Raw genomic sequence first — 19,543 nt, 5'->3', positions numbered from 1 at the left:
AGAGGAATCTATCAGTAACTTAGATGTTTCATATTACTGTGTATTAAGTTCATGTTCAATGGGTTCCATTACACTGAACTTTGAAGCACTAAGTTTTGACTGGCTATATCATGTCGGTCCACTGTTAAATAATACTTAGCAATCCAAGAAAGGAATTAGCCAATAAGGACCCCAAGAGGATTGTTCAGCGGCAACCCATACAGATAAGAGAGATGATGAATTCCAGTTCACGTATCTAATCTTTGTAATCAAAATTATAGCAAGAATGGAATTTGCACACAATATGGATTGTATCCATTGTGACCATTCATAGAAATCTGACAATCAAAGGAACTTGATCCATTCGACTGAAGTTTTAAACCTTCTGCTCTTCTGGGAATGCCACAGGACCAGGGGATGTCTGGGATGTGTAAGGATTCAAGGTTCAGTTTCCCCATATAATTATGTTAGTTCTACAAAAAAATTTGGATCCTACAATCTCTGGGACATATATAGTAAAGATAACCACAAAACCTAGCATGTGGACAAATGTCAATATAGATAGACCCCCCCCCCATCCCAAACTACATCTTATTAGATTCTGTACTTTAACTCCTTTATGCAAAAGCCTAAGGCCAAGACTAGTGAGTGGGACTAGCATAATCATACAGTGGTGGGCAAGCAGCTATCACCACTTGCATGGCTGCTTATGGTAAAGGGGAAGCATGTAGGTAGCTACTCCTCACAATAGCAGTCCCTGCACTCTTGCCCTCTTGGGAGAGCAGGTGTAGGAGGGAGGGAAGATCAGAGTATCACATCAGGCCACAGAAAAGGTCTGGAGTACCAAGGGGAGCATTCTGCACCCGCTCTGCAGCCTCAGGGGAGCTCATGCCTACATGAAAGACAATCTCCACAGTATTGCTCCTGAGCATACAGAAGCCTGCACAGCTCTGTACTGCCCCCTACTGAACACTTGTGGCTTACAACCAAAGTCTAGCCCTAAGAAGAGACACAACAAGCCTTGCACCATGAGTTGAAGGTAAACAGACTGACAAGAATGCTTGGCCTGATTTTCCACTTTGTTATTGTAATCAATAGTGTTGTATCCATGGCAGGGAAGGGGACTGGGGGAGTACAGCAGAGTTGAGTGTCATCAGTATAGCAGAGTATGAATCTAAGAATTGAGCCAAATGGCTCCAAATGATTTCAACTGTCATGACAACACCTAGGAAAAGAGGGAGCGAGCTTCCAAACCATGCAGAGGTTTCTAGATCAATGTCAATACCTTGAATTGCTCCTCAAAGCAAATGAGAAGCCAGTGAGATCTTTGGAGATGACATAATATACACCCTATAGCTAGGGCTTGAAACAAACAGCCTTATTCTATGCTAGCTGCAGATGTCAAATGGTGTTAGAGGTTAGCCTCCTATCAAACACACTGTCATCATTTAATCTGGAGGTCAGAGACATGTAACTGTGACAAAGTACGCAGAGGATTAGTGTCCACCATCTTCTAATCAAAAATAGACGAAAAAAGGTATTTTGGCCACTACTATAAGCTGGAAATCAAGAAGTGCTAAGGGATCCAGGACCATCCATATGTAGTGAGCCTCACACACACACACACACACACACACACACACACACACACACACACACACACACACACACACACACACACACACACACACACACCATCTTTGGCATACCATCTACATGCTTCTCCTTTACCTATAAGCATCACCTCCATTTTATCTGGACTGACTTTTAATCAGCTAATCTCATCCATGCCCTGTTTACAGCCAGACCCTTGGAAAGCAGAGGGGCTACACCCTTTGGGGGGAGGGATAGCTCAGTGGTTTGAGCATTGGCCTACTAAACCCAAGGTTGTGAGTTCAATCCTTGAGAAGGCCACTGAGGGATCTGGGACAAAAATCAGTACTTGGTCCTGCTAGTGAAGGCAGGGGGCTGGACTTAACGACCTTTCAAGGTCTCTTCCAGTTCTAGAAGATAGGATATCTCCATTAATTAAAAAAAAAAATAGGATCCCATGTATACATGTACTTTTTTAGAAGCACAGAATAAAAATGTCAGCTACTGTAGGATTATTTGATTCATTTTATATTTTGAGAAACACATATGTTAACAGCTACAGTTCCTTTAATTTCTATTTCCATCATCAATAAATCAAACAGGCTAAAGTATACATTAAAAACCTTCAAGTTTGGAAGGAATATCTAGAACATAATATGTTCTATAATTATTGCACAATGTGCTGTTTTCCAGTGCTTATTCTGTAATGAAAGAGGTGCCAGGGCTCAAGCAATTTTTTTACTTTCCTAACTGATGTGGCAAGCCCAGAGGTGCCAGGGCTATGAACTGCCAAGCCTAGAGGTGCCAGGCCTCAGCCCTGGGAGGCCCTGGCACAAATTAAGCACTGCTATTTTCTTAATGATAATACCAAACTCTTAGATAATACAGCTTTTATAAAACTGGTCCAATCTTAATATTCTCAGAGCACACGCACATTTTTCTTCACATAATTGCTTTCCTTTAATTTTTTCATAGGTCTTCCGACTTGCCTTCTGTGTACATGTCTGGGGACCACAGTCTACTGTGATGATCATGAACTCGATGCTGTTCCTCCACTGCCCAAGAAAACCACCTATTTCTACTCTCGCTATAACAGAATCAAAAAGATCAACAAAAATGACTTTGCTAATCAAAGTATGGATGACAGTTCTGATGCAATTGGTTTCCCTTTCTTTTTTCCTTTTTTGCTTCATGCCATTTTAAGTGGTAAACTGTTTTATATAATCTTATGTCAAATCACTGATGTCAGTGGGACACATGCTGAAAGTTTAGCATCTGGTAACGTGTTTTGCTGTATTGAGGCCTAAGCCTTCAGTAGCTTGACTTAGATTCACTAAAATTCAATCCTAGAATTAGTGCAAATAGTACAATACAAATAATTGACTGTTTATCTATGCACTTGCTAGCATTTCTAATTAACGTTAAAGGGGAAAAAAACCATAGAGAATTTAAAGTACAGTGGTTAGTTCTCTTCTTTAAAGAAAGCAATTATCATTTAGGCAGTATATCCAGTAATTAGCAAGAGTAAGAAGGGAATCTATGTAAAAGCTTAAAGAAGGTTCTTCGTTTAAAGATATTTATTGGTTTGCTCTGGTATGAACAGGAAACCCTTACGGAAAAGGAAATATTGAGGCTAAGATTTTCAAAAACGTGCTAAAGTTTGGCTCCTTGAGGCCTAAATTGTCAAAATCAACTAGTGATTTTGAGTCCCTCATTTTTTAGGTAAGCAACTTATGAGGCCTTAAAGGGGCCTGGTTTTCATAAAAGTTCAGAGCCCCCACAATTGATTTCAGTGGAAACCATTGGGTACTGAAAACTTTTGAAATCAAGCCCGTTTCTGGGAACCCAACTTTAGTCACCCAATATTGAAAATCTTGTCCTGATTTTATTTACAAAGTAAAACACCAGTACTGAACCATTAAAGTAGTGCACTTAAAAATTAATCATGTAATATAACACACCAACTTATATCATTAATTTTATATTAAATTGAAAATGCCCTATTTGACAAAGTAACACAAATTTATTCTTACTGAGTAAGACTGCTCATCTCAAACATGTTTACAATATCCAGAGACACTACCAGGCTCACAAACAACCTACTGAATTTTTTTGTGGAACCCCCCCAACACACACACTTTTAATGGAAAATACTTTTTTAACCAAATGAAAAAAAAATTCTTTTGGTTTTGTTTATGAAAAATTGCTTCATTTTGGTAGAAAACAAAAACAAAAATTGAAACCCATTATCACTTTTTCCTCTTTTCTACTGGAAAAAGGTAGAAAAAAGGAAGAAGTGGGTAATGAAAGTGTTTGGATGGAAACGCTTACTTTTTTAACCTCCCTCCTTTCCTTTTTCCAGTATGAAAAATATTTCGCTCTGAAAAACTTTAAAAATTTCAGAAAATTTAGAGAATTTGACATTTCATTCTGAAATTTTTCAATTATGAAAAATTTTGAACAAAAGGAGTCTTTTTTATTCAATTTCATAAGAAACTCACTTTTTTTTTACCAGCTCTCCTCAGAATCTCTCAAAGTAAAAATTGTTCCAATTGTGTAATTTTGCTCTCAATGGAAGACCCCCCACTAAAGGAGCTTACTGGACCTCCTAGAAGTATGTTCTGCTCTTGAAGCTTCCATAAATTGCATTTGTGCTCATTATTAATGGAAGCTGGCCCCTTTCAGAAGAGCAAAAGTTCTTCAAGCCTCAAATTGGCATTACTGCATTATTAAAGACCTCTGGGAGAAGTAATCAATGCTCTACCATATAAGTACACATGTATAATTAAATACCATATAAGGGAATGTTCATATGTAATTAAAATGCATTTGCTTCTTTTCTTTTCTTTTTTTTTTTTCCTTTTTAGCTTTTAAGACTGTCAGAAATAAGTTCTGGAGTGCTCTAAATATTTTATTAATTTTCTCTGCCAGACAATTTAAAGAGGATTGATCTGACATCAAATTTTATATCCGAGATTGATGAAGATGCCTTCAGGGAGCTGCCCCAGCTTCAGGAGCTAGTGCTCCGTGATAACAAGATAAGGCAGCTCCCCGAGTTACCGCCTACCCTGACATTCATTGATGTTAGTAACAACAGACTTGGCCGCAAAGGAATAAAGGAAGAAGCATTTAAAGTGAGTTTGGGATTGACAGAAAAATCTCTCCTCCTCTCTGGGGGAAATTGTGGCCTGACCAGAGCACAGAGGTGCGATGTCCACCTTTGTGGGCGGGCAGAGCCTTGGCTCTCCTTTCCAATTTTCTCAGCAGTGTAGCTACACCGGCACTTTGTAGAACGCACACTTCGGGGCATGTATGTTCACTCCTTCTCTGGAACAGCAGGTAGACTGCAACTTCCTGAGTGACCCCCTTCCTCCTGGTAGCAAAACTATCATGTGCTGCTCCTTACTCCAGGCACATCACTAAATCACAATCCAGGCCTCGATTTTAATACATCTAAATAATGAAAATAGTGGGCCAGATTCTCATGCCTGATCTGACTCTTAGGCCAGGTCTACACTACCGCGGTAGTTCGACGGCTGGCAATCGAAGTTCCGGGTTCGATTTATCGCGTCTGGTCTGGACGCGATAAATCGATCCCGGAAGCGCTCGCCGTCGACTGCGGTACTCCAGCTCGGCGAGAGGAGTACCGCGGAGTCGACGGGGAGCCTGCCTGCCGTGTGTGGACCGTGTCTGAACCGCGGTAAGTTCGAACTAAGGTATGTCGACTTCAGCTACGTTATTCACGTAGCTGAAGTTGCGTACCTTAGTTCGAATTTGGGGGTTAGTGTAGACCAGGCCTTATACACTGTCCAGTTGTCCTAAAGGAGCTAGATTCTAGCTGTACTTGATCAGCTATGAATTCCTTCATGGGAAAGTGGCTCTCAGACAGCATAACAAAGTTTGCAGAATCAGCTCCTGCACCAACTACTTCCTCTCAGCCTAGCACCTAGCGTGAGATGGAGAATGCACAACCCAGCCCCCAGGCTCCCTGATGGCCTCTCACTCATGCATTGAAGTGGGTCTCAGACACGGGAGAAAATCTGCCCCACTATTCCACACATACACACCTGTCATCCTAGAGTCTCAAAGAGCTTGGCAAATATTAATGAATTCACAACAACCAGTGAAATAGGTAGGTAGTCTTATGCCTGTTTTACAGATGATTGAATTGAGACACAGAGCGGTTTATTGACATCCCCAAGATGATCATAAGGGACGAGAACTCAGGAGTCCTGATAGTCTGTACCTTGGTGTAATTAGAAGATACTGCTTATCCCAGACTTGCCACTGTTGATACGCAATTGATACCATCTTACTTTTGGGGGTGGGGGGTAAAAATTATTATTTAGATACATTTTGCTTGAACAAAATTGATTTCTGCCAAACAATAACCTGATGACTCCTCTAAGAAAAAAAAAAACAAAAACAGGCCCAAAGGAAGAGTTTTCTGCAGAAGCTGGGACAGACAGTATGTGCATTTTGACACAATGCTTAGGTGAAGACTCCACTTAAATATTTATTTGCCATTCTCAGTTGCTTTACCAAGACAGCTGATCTCTGATAGTAACTGATCTTGGCAATGCATGTTCCTATCTATATTTCATTGTAATTTTTTTTAAACCTAGAGTCATGTTGATTTAAAAGGAATTGGCGAGTTCAGTTTCTCATTGCAAAGGTGGATGTAAAACTTACTGTCTCCTTCTTGGAGATTTTACAAAAGTCTAGTTTTTTAGGAAACACTCCCCTTCCTTCTCTTCCAGGATATGGTTGATCTGCATCATCTTTACATCACTGACAATAACCTGGATCACATCCCACTCCCACTCCCTGAAAGCCTCCAAGCTCTTCATCTTCAGGTAGATTAAAAAACAATTGATTTTTTAATAGCAAAACAGAACAACAGATATAACTGGGAGGGCAAACCAATATTAGTGCTTAGTGGTTTGGTTTTTTAAACTTCAGGTAAACTCTTATTATCCAAATGGATCATGGGACATCTGAAACCTTAGGCTAATCGGGGTATTGATTACATGAAATTCACTCTTTCTACTCATTTCAGAGTCAGGTGACAAAAAATGAAATTTGAATAATCCAAACAGTAGTCCATCTGTATATGGATCATTAAAACTTATCTGTGCGATGTAAATATTTTCAAACATAAAGGGCCAGATTCTCCACTGATATAATTTAGTGTAGGCAATGGAGCCATTTTTATTTACACCAATGAAGGAGCTGGCACACAATTCAGAACATAAGACGAGCAAAACCATTTTATCATTTGTCATGGGGTGCTTTACTCACCACTAGGTGGCACCTCCTCCTGGATGCTCTGAGGATTAGGTCTTTACGGGTCCAACACCCCGTTGTACTGCTTGCTGCATCCCTGCCACCACTCTTCCTTACTCTCTGTGACTTAGGGTGCTCTGTCTTCATGCTTAGCCCTCCAGCCAGGTCACTACAGCCCTCCCCTTCCAGGGTACGAAAGTCCCACTTGACAACCATCCTAGACAGTCTGAATTCTGCTGCCTGGTCTGTGCCACTTCTCCTGTGGCTGGTAAGGGAACGTAGGACCACCCACTATTCCAGGTTCTAGTCCAGGGACCCTATACTTGGCAACTGTGGTCTGCTTTCCCTCAGACTCTGTTGAATCTTTCCCTGGATTCCTTCCTACAGCTTCTGGCTCCCCACTCTTTGGGTGTACCAGCTCAAACGGCTTCCTCCCAGGGAGAAGCTGCAGACTACTGAAATCCATAGCCTCAAACTCCCCACCCTTCATCCCTTTCTGCTATCAACTTACTAGCTTGATACCAGCCCTTCCTGTTCCTCCCCAGCTGGGCTCCATCTTCAATCAGCCCTTCAAGGCCTGGCTCATCCCCAGGTGCAGGTTATCAGATTAATTGGCCTCTCCTCAGCATCATAAATCCCTTCTGGGCTGGTGTGGGGCAAATACCCCATTGCACATTCATACTTTGATTCCTACTTTTTAAAAAGTAAAGACCTGTATTGAATAAATGTATTCTAACAATGTTAATCCATTCTATTGGTTTCACATTGCTAAACTGGGGCAACAGTTGGTCCTGAACAATATGACAGACAGACAACGAGCTGGATTCTCTCCTGCACCAATATCTGGCTGGCACAAAAGTGTGGGAGGGGCTCTCCATAGTGGTTAGATGCTCCTCATTTTGAGACATGTCATTTTAGTTCTAAAATAACCTATGTCCCACACAAATTTGGTGTCCTATCATTTTTATTGGTGAAAATTGTTTACCTCAGAAAAAGAATCACAAAGCTGGGGTTACAGGAAGAGTTAGTTACACTAAATGAATGAATCCCACAGCATTTTAAGCCTCCTGCATGAATTGTGGGTGTGTAAGCCCTTTATTTAGGGCCTTTGACATGCATTGCATTCCAGATCTGTGCCTTGGCAAGTTGAGAGGTCTGAGGATGTCAAGGGGCTGGTTATAGTTCCATGTTTCTTTGGGTTGACCTCTGCTGGGCATGATTTTCCAGCTGGAATTGCTCTGGTCTCTCACCTTCCCACCTTGCTCCACCCTGTCTTCTTGGCCTTTTCCGGAGAGTGTGAGGGGTTGTTTCAGGTTGCAGTTTTATACCAGTTGAGAGCTCCCCCTAGCCGGGAGAATTGTCAGTTGGCTATCTGCAGCCAGAATCTCTTTTGCACTGTGAGCAGTGCAAAGGCGCTCCGTCTGGGAGACAACCTGATCCTCTGTGCTTATGTTACTTTCTTTTTACAACACAGAAAATGTGTCAATAAATTGGTTTTCAAAGACAATTATTGTCAAACATATACTTGTGTCTTTATGGATATTTTTGCTTTTCTTTTTAGAACAACAACATTCAGGAGATGCATGAAGACACTTTCTGCAAAATGAAAGATGTTACTTATGCCCGTAGAGCTCTAGAAGACATCAGACTGGATGGCAATCCCATCAACTTGAGCAAGACTCCTTCTGCTTACATGTGCCTACCCCGTTTGCCAATTGGTAGCCTCATCTAAGCTTCGACAGTGGCCAGCACTGTCATTTGACATGGTAGTGTATATGACAAATGAACAAGTCATTGATACAGAAAGCCCAATGCTTATTATTTTCAAAGCTCATTCATTTGACAGGTTTTTAATCAGTAATTAAATTAATGAAAAAGACAAACAATAATGTGAAATGCTAAAAGATGTACTGAAATATAGACTGCAATGCTATAGATACCAATGCATTCAATACAACAACTGCATTGAATATATAGAAAAGGGGGATCAGAACAATGGAAACATGTATAACTTGGATGCAAACAGATGTAATGTACACATGCTAAAATTTAATAATTTTATATAGATTTAAATTAATTATAACACAATAAATGAATAACACAAAATGCGTGTACATAAGATCTATATCCATGACATTTTCATTCTAATTGGCTTCATACTCTCAGTGAAATACAAATCTTTGCTTTCTACTTGTTTTCTAAAGCACCAAATTGTTTTGGAGAAATACTAATAATATTCCAAAATATTTGGAAAATATTGAACCTTCCCTTGCATCAATACCAAAATGTGAAGAGTAAACATATACAAGTAAATAAATGTACATAAAATGCTTCTCAGTGCCTTTGTAGTAATAATTGGGCATTATAATCTTGATGAGACACAAAGCCTTGTTTTCTATATCCAGTTCTTTTAGAGCAATAATAAAATCCTCATGTTAAATGGCCTGTTTGGAAAATATTGAACATTAACCTGTATCTGTTAAAGAAGCTGAAGAACTTTACCTGGAGTACCTTGATAGTCATACAGAACATTCCAGCTGAATAAGTTCAGTTTTGGCATGTGATCTAAATCTCCAAGTATATATATCCATTTCTTTGAGTTCTTCTTCATTCCTCCTGGAGTCTCAGCAATTAGGATCTGGAAATTCTCTCACCCCGGCAATTCTGAAGAAATCTGTTTTCTATTGAATGTTTAATACCTTCCACTTTGGAACATGATGGTCAGAAACAACCTGATGGATTCAAGAAGCTGGTCACTCATAAGGATAAAGAGAGAAAAGTGACCCCCTGAAAATCTTTTGAAATATTTCTGAAAAAAAAATTGTGCTAGCCAATAACAAAAAATATCTTCCCACCTACAAAAACTAAAATTCATTTGGTATGAACATTCGCCTGAGCTTAAATGAGCATGAGCATCATGTACGCGTCAAATGCAGCAGAAACACTTCCCCTACACTTCTGCTGAGCCAGGCAATGGAACACTGCATCTCCCTTCCCCATGCTCTCTGAACCACAACATGGAACTAGGCATGCTGGGGACATAGACAGCAGGTTTGTTTGTGCATGGCATGAATTCAGAAGGGCCAAAATGAATGCTGGACAGTCATAGCAGGCTACATCCACTACTCCCCCACTAAGCTTGACAGTATTTTTCTGAAAGCTAGCTAGGAAGGATATAAGTTCTTCAGGATTGCAGCCTCTGTTCTCATTTCATACTTCTGCTCAGACTTCAATTTTTCAGAGTTTCCCAAATCCTGGTATATCAGGGAATGCAGGAAAATAGTTTATTTTTCCATTCTCCAACCCCCTAAACATGCTTCCCCCCCCCCCCCCAAATGTGCTATAGCATCAGCCTTTCCACTTGTGAGGCTTCTTTTTGTCCTCACAGGGCCCTGCTATCTCAGACAACAACTGGTGGGTCAACAGTTTCAAAATCTCCCCCTACTTTAGATCAAAAAATCTTAGTCAGCTGCTTTGTGTTTGGTAGTCCAAGGGTCACAAACAGACATGCATTGCATTTTACAAGATAGGGACTCCACATTGGTTTGTTCTGCAGCCATTTTGTCTAGCCCCCAGGGCTCATTTTACCCATCTTGTCATTCATTATTCAATCTGTGAGAGATAGGACAATTTCCTCTAATATCTTTGGGAGATCTCACTGTTTTAAATTTAAGTACCATTGCAGGATAGGGATTTTACCTAATTCCATGCAGGAGGGAGATCATAGCTCTCCAGGAACTAAGAACAGCGGGGGAATGTGATTAGGCAAACACCTCCAGGGAATTACCACTGCCTAGAGAAGCTTGCATATGCTGGTTCAGACTGGATTTTTTAGAAAAAAGCAGACAACGAAAGGACTTTTGGATAAATAGCCTGAATTTAAGTTGACTCAAGGCCTGCTTTATGATCTAGCAAACAGACAGGATCTTATGCCCAAAGGAGACCCCAATCCTTCATGGAAAGGATTGGAAGGACTTGACCTATTCATAGAATCATAGAATAGAATAATAGAATATCAGGGTTGGAAGGGACCTCAGGAGGTCATCTAGTCCAACCCCCTGCTCAAAGCAGGACCAATCTCCAACTAAATCATCCCAGCCAGGGCTTTGTCAAGCCTGACCTTAAAAACCTCTAATGAAGGAGATTCTACCACTTCCCAAGGTAACCCATTCCAGTGCTTCACCACCCTCCTAGTGAAAAAGTGTTTCCTAATATCCAACCTAAACCTCCCCCACAGCAACTTGAGACTACTACTCCTTGTTCTGTCATCTGCTACCACTGAGAACAGTCTAGATCCATCCTCTTTGGAACCCCCTTTCAGGTAGCTGAAAGCAGCTATCAAATCCCCCCTCATTCTTCTCTTCTGAAGACTAAATAATCCCAGTTCCCTCAGCCTCTCCTCATAAATCATGTGCTCCAGCCCCCTAATCATTTTTGTTGCCCTCCACTGGACTCGTTCCAATTTTTCACATCCTTCTTGTCGTGTCAGGTCCAAAACTGGACACAGTACTCCAGATGAGGCCTCACCAGTGCTGAATAGAGGGGAATGATCACGTCCCTCAATCTGCTGGCAATGCTCCTACTTATACAGCCCAAAATGCTGTTAGTCTTCTTGACAACAAGGGCACATTGTTGACTCATATCCAGCTTCTTGTCCTCTGTAACCCCTAGGTCCTTTTCTGCAGAACTGTTGCCTAGCCATTCGGTCCCTAGTTTGCAGCAATGCATGGGATTCTTCCGTCCTAAGTGCAGGACTCTGCACTTGTCCTCATTGAACCTCATCAGATTTCTTTTGGCCCAATCCTCTAATTTGTCTAGGTCCCTCTGTATTCTCTCTCTACCCTCCAGCATATTTACCACTCCTCCCAGTTTAGTGTCATCTGCAAACTTGCTGAGGGTGCAATCCACGCCATCCTCCAGATCATTAATGAAGATATTGAACAAAACCGGCCCTAGGACTGACCCTTGGGGCACTCCGCTTGATACCGGCTGCCAGCTAGACATGGAGCCATTGATCACTACCCATTGAGCACGATGATCTAGTCAGCTTTCTATCCACCTTATAGTCCATTCATCCAGCCCATATTTTTTTAACTTGCTGGCAAGAATACTGTGGGAGACCGTATCAAAAGCTTTGCTAAAGTCAAGGAATAACACATCCACTGCTTTTCCCTCATCCACAGAGCCAGTTATCTCATCATAGAAGGCAATTAGGTTAGTCAGGCATAACTTGCCCTTGGTGAATCCATGCTGATTGTTCCTGATCACTTTCCTCTCCTCTAAGTGCTTCAGAATTTATTCCTTGAGGACCTGCTCAATGATTTTTCCAGGGACTGAGGTGAGGCTGAGTGGCCTGTAGTTCCCCGGATCCTCCTCCTTCCCTTTTTTAAAGATGGGCACTACATTAGCCTTTTTCCAGTCATCCGGGACCTCCCCCGATCACCATGAGTTTTCAAAGATAATGGCTAATGGCTCTGCAATCACATCCCCCAACTCCTTTAGCACCCTCGGATGCAGTGTATCCGGCCCCATGGACTTGTGCTCGTCCAGCTTTTCTAAATAGTCCTGAACCACTTCTTTTTCTACAGAGGGCTGGTCACCTCCTCCCCATACTGTGCTGCCTAGTGCAGTAGTCTGGGAGCTGACCTTGTTTGTGAAAACAGAGGCAAAAAAAAGCAGTGAGTACATTAGCTTTTTCCACATCCTCTGTCACTAGATTGCCTCCCCCATTCAGTAAGGGGCCCACACTTTCTTTGACCTTCTTGTTGCTAAGATACCTGAAGAAACCCTTCTTGTTACTCTTAACATCCCTGGCTAGCTGCAACTCCAAGTGTGATTTGGCCTTCCTGATTTCACTCCTGCATGCCTGAGCAATATTTTTATACTCCTCCCTGGTCATTTGTCCAATCTTCCACTTCTTGTAACCTTCTTTTTTGTGTTTAAGGTCAGCAAGGATTTCACTGTTAAGCCAAGCTGGTCGCCTGCCATATTTACTATTCTTTCTACACATCGGGATGGTTTGTTCCTGCAACCTCAATAAGGATTCTTTAAAATACAGCCAGCTGTCCTGGACTCCTTTCCCCCCCATGTTATTCTCCCACGGGATCCTCCCCATCAGTTCCTTGAGGGAGTCAAAGTCTGCTTTTCTGAAGTCCAGGGTCCGTATTCTGCTGCTCTCCTTTCTTTCTTGTGTCAGGATCCTGAACTCGACCATCTCATGGTCACTGCCTCCCAGGTTCCCATCCACTTTTGCTTCTCCTACTAATTCTTCTGGTTGTGAGCAGCAGGTCAAGAAGAGCTCTGCCCCTCGTTAGTTCTTCCAGCACTTGCACTAGGAAATTGTCTTCTACACTTTCCAGAAACTTCCTGGATTATCTGTGCACTGCTGTCTTGCTCTCCCAGCAGATATCAGGGTGATTGAACTCCCCCATGAGAACAAGGGCCTGTGATTTAGTAACTTCTGTTAGTTGCCTGAAGAAAGCCCCATCCACCTCATCCCCCTGGTCTGGTGGTCTCTAGCAGACTCCCACCGTGATATCACCCTTGTTGCTCACACTTCTAAACTTAATCCAGAGACTCTCAGGTTTTTCTGCAGTTTTGTACTGGAGCTCTAAGCAGTCATACTGCTCTCTTACATACAATGCAACTCCCCCACCTTTTCTGCCCTATTTTCTGCACCATTCATGGGGATGCTTGTTATGAGCCAAGGTGGTTATGAACTTGTAACCACAGAAAAAAACCTCGGTGGGGTTTGAAGGATTGAACACCTGCTAGAGCTCTTGTTGGAGTTGGGGTGATCTCTTGTAAACTTAGCATATTATTTTTGTTTTAGTATGTTCCCTCTGTTAATGCTTTCCCTTTAAGAATAAATGTGCTTGCTTAGAAAGATTGTGTGGTGATTTACATCTATGGGCAATTATGTTGCTTAGAGCATAAATCAGGCCCATTTAGGCGGTCTGACTTGCTAGGGATTTCACAGTGTAGACAAGCAGCCTGGAAAAAAAAACTGGTCAGGAGGTAGTGGGACACCAGCACCAAAGAGAAGTGACAACTGCGGAGCCTGAACCCTGAAAGTGGTTGCCTTTAGTGGATCATAGAGGGGGAATACAGGTGCAATTGCCCTGAACTGTGACATAAGCTATATGCAAATTTTTGGCAGTCAAATAGAAAGTAATGTTAGGAAAAATGATCATTTAACATTATTTTTATCTGCTTCACACAGGCAATTAGGATTTTCCACTACTAAACACTAATGGCAGAGGTCAAATTACACTGGTAAAGTGCAATATGTTTCATAACACTGTGTTTAAAATTTTTGAAAAATATGCAGTCCCTCCTGTTAACAGTGGTTCTGAAGGAAACCATTTGTTTGGCTGTTCTAGTTAGAGAGACAGTCCAGGGGAAACAGTGGGACAGAGAAAGCAAAGGAAGAGTGTTGGAAGAAAGGGGTGTGAGTTACTCATACCCATTTACCGAGGCCTGAATATATGAAAAATAGGAATCTCCCTTTCTCTCACTGCATACAAACCACCTGTCTTTTCTGATTCATGTTTTCCTGCTTTGTTTTTTATACAACAATGACATAAAAATCAGCCACAGACACCCAACCATTACTAATATTTATGATTAATCATGGGAATCTTTTTAAAGTGAATCCAGTGTTCACCGTTTGAAATGCTGGATCTGTCATGTAGGGCTCCAGCAGCTTCAACATATTCTGCTTTCTTTGCTAGTGCTGCAGCAAATAAATACACTCAGAGGCAAATAAATGGCTATTTAGTCACTTTTTTAGTCTCAGGTCCATGATATAACAAAATGAGTCTAGTGCTGGAAAAATGCCATACCGTGAGAGACTTAAAAAGCTCAATCTATTCAGTTTATCACAAAGAAGATCTAGAGCCCAGATTAACCAATGTGCACTTGGTGCATTTGCACATGGCTCCCATCTCAGGGGGCCCCCAACGAAAGGAAAAAAAAAACCCTGAGCAGTGTGGAGACTCCATGCACCAGATCACAATGCCACTCACTCAAATTTGGCCACGCCGCCACTCCATTATGAGGGAGTGGTAGCCAGGCCAAACCTGAGCAGTATGGGCCCTTGTGAGTGTAGAGCGGGTGAGGGGAACGGATAGAGCTGAGCACCTGGGATCAGGAGAAGCCACCCTAGCTCGGGACAGGAGCAGAGCACTGAACTGCGGGGGCACTGGTAAGTGGCCAGGAAGGTCCTGGGGCAGTGGTGAGGAGGTGGGAGGCAATTGTTGGTAGACTATGAGGTGAGAGGTGAGTGTTGGAGAGCTGCAGAGTGAGTGGTTGGGGGCAAGCAGGGGATGTTAGGGGCAATGCTGGGGAATGTGATGAGTGGGAGGTGTCCAGGCTGCTGGGATGTGTGTAGAGACTGTGAGGATAAGTGGGGACTGGTGAAGCGTTGTTGGGATAAATGTGGGGTGAGAGGGGCATTCAGGGATTTATGGAGGGGTGGGGAGAGAGTCATTTTGGGGTCTATGAGGTGGGTTAAGTATGGAGTGGGGTTCCTTTGAAGAGCTCTCCCCCCTTCTCATAGTGCACAAGGACCCAAAATTCTTTAATCTGGGTCATGACTTGGCCATGAGGAGAAGGTACCGGGCACTAAAGGGTTCTTTAATCTACGGGAGAAAAGTATAGCAAGAACAGCTGGATCAAACAGAAACATAAGATCCCAATGATCAGATGCCTGGTGAACCTTAACTAACTGCTCTGGTAAACTTGATAGTGTGGTGTTCACACAAAGGGGGTAAATTTTCAACATAGTGGCTGGAGGGGAAAGTGTACAGCTTTCAGTACACCAGGAGCAGACTGGCATATCAAATCTCTCTGTATATCACACTGAAAAACATACATATCCTTTCTATGCCAAACCAAAATACCTGAACAGTGAATGAAATCTTTGCTGGAACTTCTGTTTGCCAAATACTCAATATTGTGGCAGTTGTATGGAAAATCTATTAAGAATGAAAGGACAAGGGACTACATTCTTGTAGGACAACTGCTAAAGGGAAACAGAGTCTTTTATCATTGTCACACATTCAAAATTACTCCGCTCAGTAGTGACATAAAAATCTTTACCACCTTACACTGTAGGATTACTTAAATGGAATGTGTTGATGGTAGAAGTCTTCTTCCTAATGAACAGCCCATCAGCAAAGATGTCATCATTGTTAGCACACTTTGTAGAGGCCCGAGATGCTAGCACTTAACAAGTAAATAACAAAGACTAAATAAAATAAAACAAAATCATCATCTTAATAGAGATTTATGACTACTGAATTACCCTCTCATCCATATAGTTGACCCTTCTGAAATGGGGTTAAGGTATGTTAGCAATATAGTTTGGGAAATGGAGTCTGTTCTGTGAATAAAGAAGACCTGTCTATCTGGCAACTTTCTTAGTGCCTGATCCAAAGCTCACGGAAGGCAATGGAAAGACATCCATTAACTTCAATAGGCTTTGGATCAGACCCTTATATAAAGAATGAATAGGGAGATCTGCTATAATTAATGTGACATGCCACAGATACTGGAATGATATGTCAGAGCATCTCCAGACTAGTTCATTATACAACAGAGTCTAGTTCAGAGACCATATTTGTAGTTGAACCTCGCTCAACTGCATTAAACAAAATTTAACATCTCTCCTACCCTATTTGCAGTTCATCCCAGTAATTGTTGGGCTATGTTAGCTTTTGTTGTGGTTGTCTCCATAATAGCTAAAAACAAATGAGGTTTGGTTTCACATACCCATACATTGTATGAAGTGTTGTTGTAGCCGTGTTGGTCCCAGGATATTAAAGAGACAAGGTGGGTGAGGTAACCTGAAGAAGAGCTCTGGGAAAGCTTGTGTCTATCCCCAACAGAAGTTGGTCCAATAAAAGATGATCTCTCACCAACACTGTCTCTCTAATACCCAGACATCTTCAGTTAATAATTTTACACAGACTACTACTGCCATCGTGTGTTGATACATTATACAACTTTGTATTAAATCAAAGCCTTATATTAAAGATAAATGTACTTGTCCTTCGTTCAAGTTTGCTGTGCTCATCACTGTGAGCATCTTTCCCTTTGTAGTCCCAGTATATCAGTCTGCTAGAATTTTCACCGTGGCCTCCTTACTGAGTACTAATGGAATACGTGGAATTGGTTTGAGAGTAAAGCAAGGCAACACAGAATGAAATTTTGTTTATTAAACCAAAAGAAAAAAAAACTAACTAATTCCTTTTGCTACACTCTGTTTCAAAAACAGCATTTTAAACACACTCCATTCTTAACTGGGTTTTTTTTTCTGATTTTGTATTTAAATAAAGAAAAAGCCTGCCAGAACTATTTAGTGATGACAACTTTCCCAGATTGAGATAATACTGAGGCATAATATTCAAAAGCCCTCAATGGGTATTGCCTTAGTTATCTCAGGGATTGCAGCTCCCTTTGTGATAATAACCACATATGACAACTACAATTACACGGGTACCATGAAACTAGCAACCCACAGGAAGAGGCATACAGATGGGGGGGCATGCAGATATATTAGATAGCTAGAAGGCAGGGATATGCTGTAACCTGTAGTCTCCCACGGCTACCCCTCTGCAATCAAAAGGAGGTAGACTGCAGGACCCCATTACAGAGCTTTATGGGCTGCATTTTAGCCCATGGCCAGGTTTTATTTTTGGAAATCCCTAATGGTAGAGTACATAAAGCAACATGCTCCAGTGATTGGGCATGGGACATGGAAGCAGGAGAGCTGGGTTGAATTCCTGTCCCAACCATTTGCTCCTAGTGACCATGGAGAAGACACTTAAGCTCTCAGTGTCTCAGACATCCTATCTATACAATGGAGATAATAACGATCACTCACCCTTATAAGGTGTTTTGAGAACCTCAGATGGAAATCTCGGTATATGTAGCAAAATGTTGACTGGTATTAAAGCTTGAGGTGGGGCTGGGGCCTAGAGGTAATAAAGGGGTGACACACAATTTTATTTCTCAGCCCCAGCCTCCTGACCTGGATCAAAGTCACAAAGGTTAATATCCTTGTCACACGACAGGGACCAGCATCCACTGACTTCAGGGGTAACTGCAACACTAGGTCTGACCTATCCCAGAGTTTGGGGAGTTTGGATCAGGCATCTTGTCTCAAGCCCATCTCTAGTTAAAACCCATGCACAAAGCATGGCAGGTATGTGGGGTTTGAACATGGTGCAGTTGCCCCGCAGCCTCAGGCATCAGGCAAGAGATTTGGCTCTCCTTAAGCCTCCTAGGCAAGAGAAACAATCTCAGGCCCCCTCCGGGCAAAAGTGCCTGTAGAATGTTCAGTCACAGCCCCGCCCATTGCTTTGTGATTGGCTGCCTGTTGCCCCCGGTGACTGGGATGCTATGTTCAGTGTGGACAGGACTCCTGAGGCAAAAGGAGGCCGCCACCCCCGGTGGCACTACACCCGCGGCCTGTTGAGTCTGTGCAGGGACAAGGGACCAAGCGGCATCTCGCACCGGGGGCTCATCATGTTACGAGCCGCTATAGGAGTTGGGCATGGCCCCAAGGCAGGAGGAGCTGGAAGGAACAGCAGCAGACAAGGACAGCAGCTGCAGGAGACCAGCTGGTTAAGGCCAGGAGGAGCTGGCAGTAGCAGAAGGAATCAACAGTACAGAGGGAACTGGCAGACGCAGGAGGAGGTGGAGCCAAGGAAGCAGATGGTGGTGCAAAAGAAGAAGTATCTGGTGGAACAGGATCCTTACATATCCCTGACTAGCAGGTGGAGGAGCCGGCATTGGTGGCAGCAGCTTTCTATGCAGGGTCAACAAGATCAGTGGCCTGCAACAGCAGGCAGGGCCCTGGTGTGGGGGAGAAGAAGCCTGGGAGAGTTTTCTCACTGCCACTATGGCACTGGGCAGAGGCAGCCATGGGCTGTCCATCCCTCTCCTAGGTGGTACCACTACAGACTCCCTAGAAGGAGGCGGTGTTGGTGGATGGGGGGAGGCAACAGCAGGGGATCCTGGAAGAAGCAGCAACCAAAGCATTGGAGCACAACACGGCGCCGCGGGGTCCCCAAGTTCCGTGTACCAGCAAGTATGCGTGCAGCTGTAGCTGCACTGCTACGACCCATGAACCTGTGTGGCTGGCGTGCACCAGGGATGCGTGCACCAAGGAACACGACCCAGTTCATCATGCACCAGGTGTATCAGGACATGCGGCGGCAGGAGAAGGAAGCAGCAGCAAACAAGGGAGCCGCAGCAGTGTCCACTATAGTTGGGGAGAAGCCAGCGATGCAGCACCCCAGAGGAAATAACATCTGCAATCTGGTGGCAGAGAACTTCTCTCACATGGTCACCCTCTCTGCCATGAGCCCAGAGAGGTGCATCTCTGATGGGGAGGAGGAGAGAAGACAGCAAAGCCAATTTGGGCCCTTCTGTCAGGACCTGGGGTCCCATCTTGGTATCTACTGTGAGACATAAAATAGAGTCATGGGCAGTGCAAGGAAAGTGTCTGACTCGTGGAATCATCAGCTATTAAGAGCAGTCCTGCTCTTGACATTCAGGTCCCTGAATAAATATATATCTGCACTCCTAACCATGCTGCCTACTGCCTAGTGATTCACATGCACTGAGACAGGACCAGGATGATGAAAGCTACAGAAGTGCATGGGCTAGTTTTGCG

At 42.9% G+C, this 19,543-nt stretch overlaps 1 protein-coding gene across 1 annotated transcript in view; it reads left to right on the top strand.

Annotated features, from left to right (window-relative positions):
• Positions 1 to 8,590, top strand: part of EPYC (epiphycan) — a 28,370-nt gene extending 19,780 nt beyond the window's left edge. The window contains exons 3-6 of the mRNA XM_065421788.1: positions 2,548 to 2,706; positions 4,504 to 4,706; positions 6,333 to 6,428; positions 8,420 to 8,590. Of these exons, the coding sequence (XP_065277860.1) occupies positions 2,548 to 2,706; positions 4,504 to 4,706; positions 6,333 to 6,428; positions 8,420 to 8,590 (629 nt within the window). The remainder of the gene's footprint in view (positions 1 to 2,547; positions 2,707 to 4,503; positions 4,707 to 6,332; positions 6,429 to 8,419) is intronic.
• Positions 8,591 to 19,543: the final 10,953 nt, after the last annotated feature.

Source organism: Emys orbicularis, chromosome 1, assembly GCF_028017835.1.
Source record: "Emys orbicularis isolate rEmyOrb1 chromosome 1, rEmyOrb1.hap1, whole genome shotgun sequence".
Taxonomy (NCBI): Eukaryota; Metazoa; Chordata; order Testudines; family Emydidae; genus Emys; species Emys orbicularis.
This window is presented reverse-complemented; position numbering and strand designations above follow the sequence as displayed.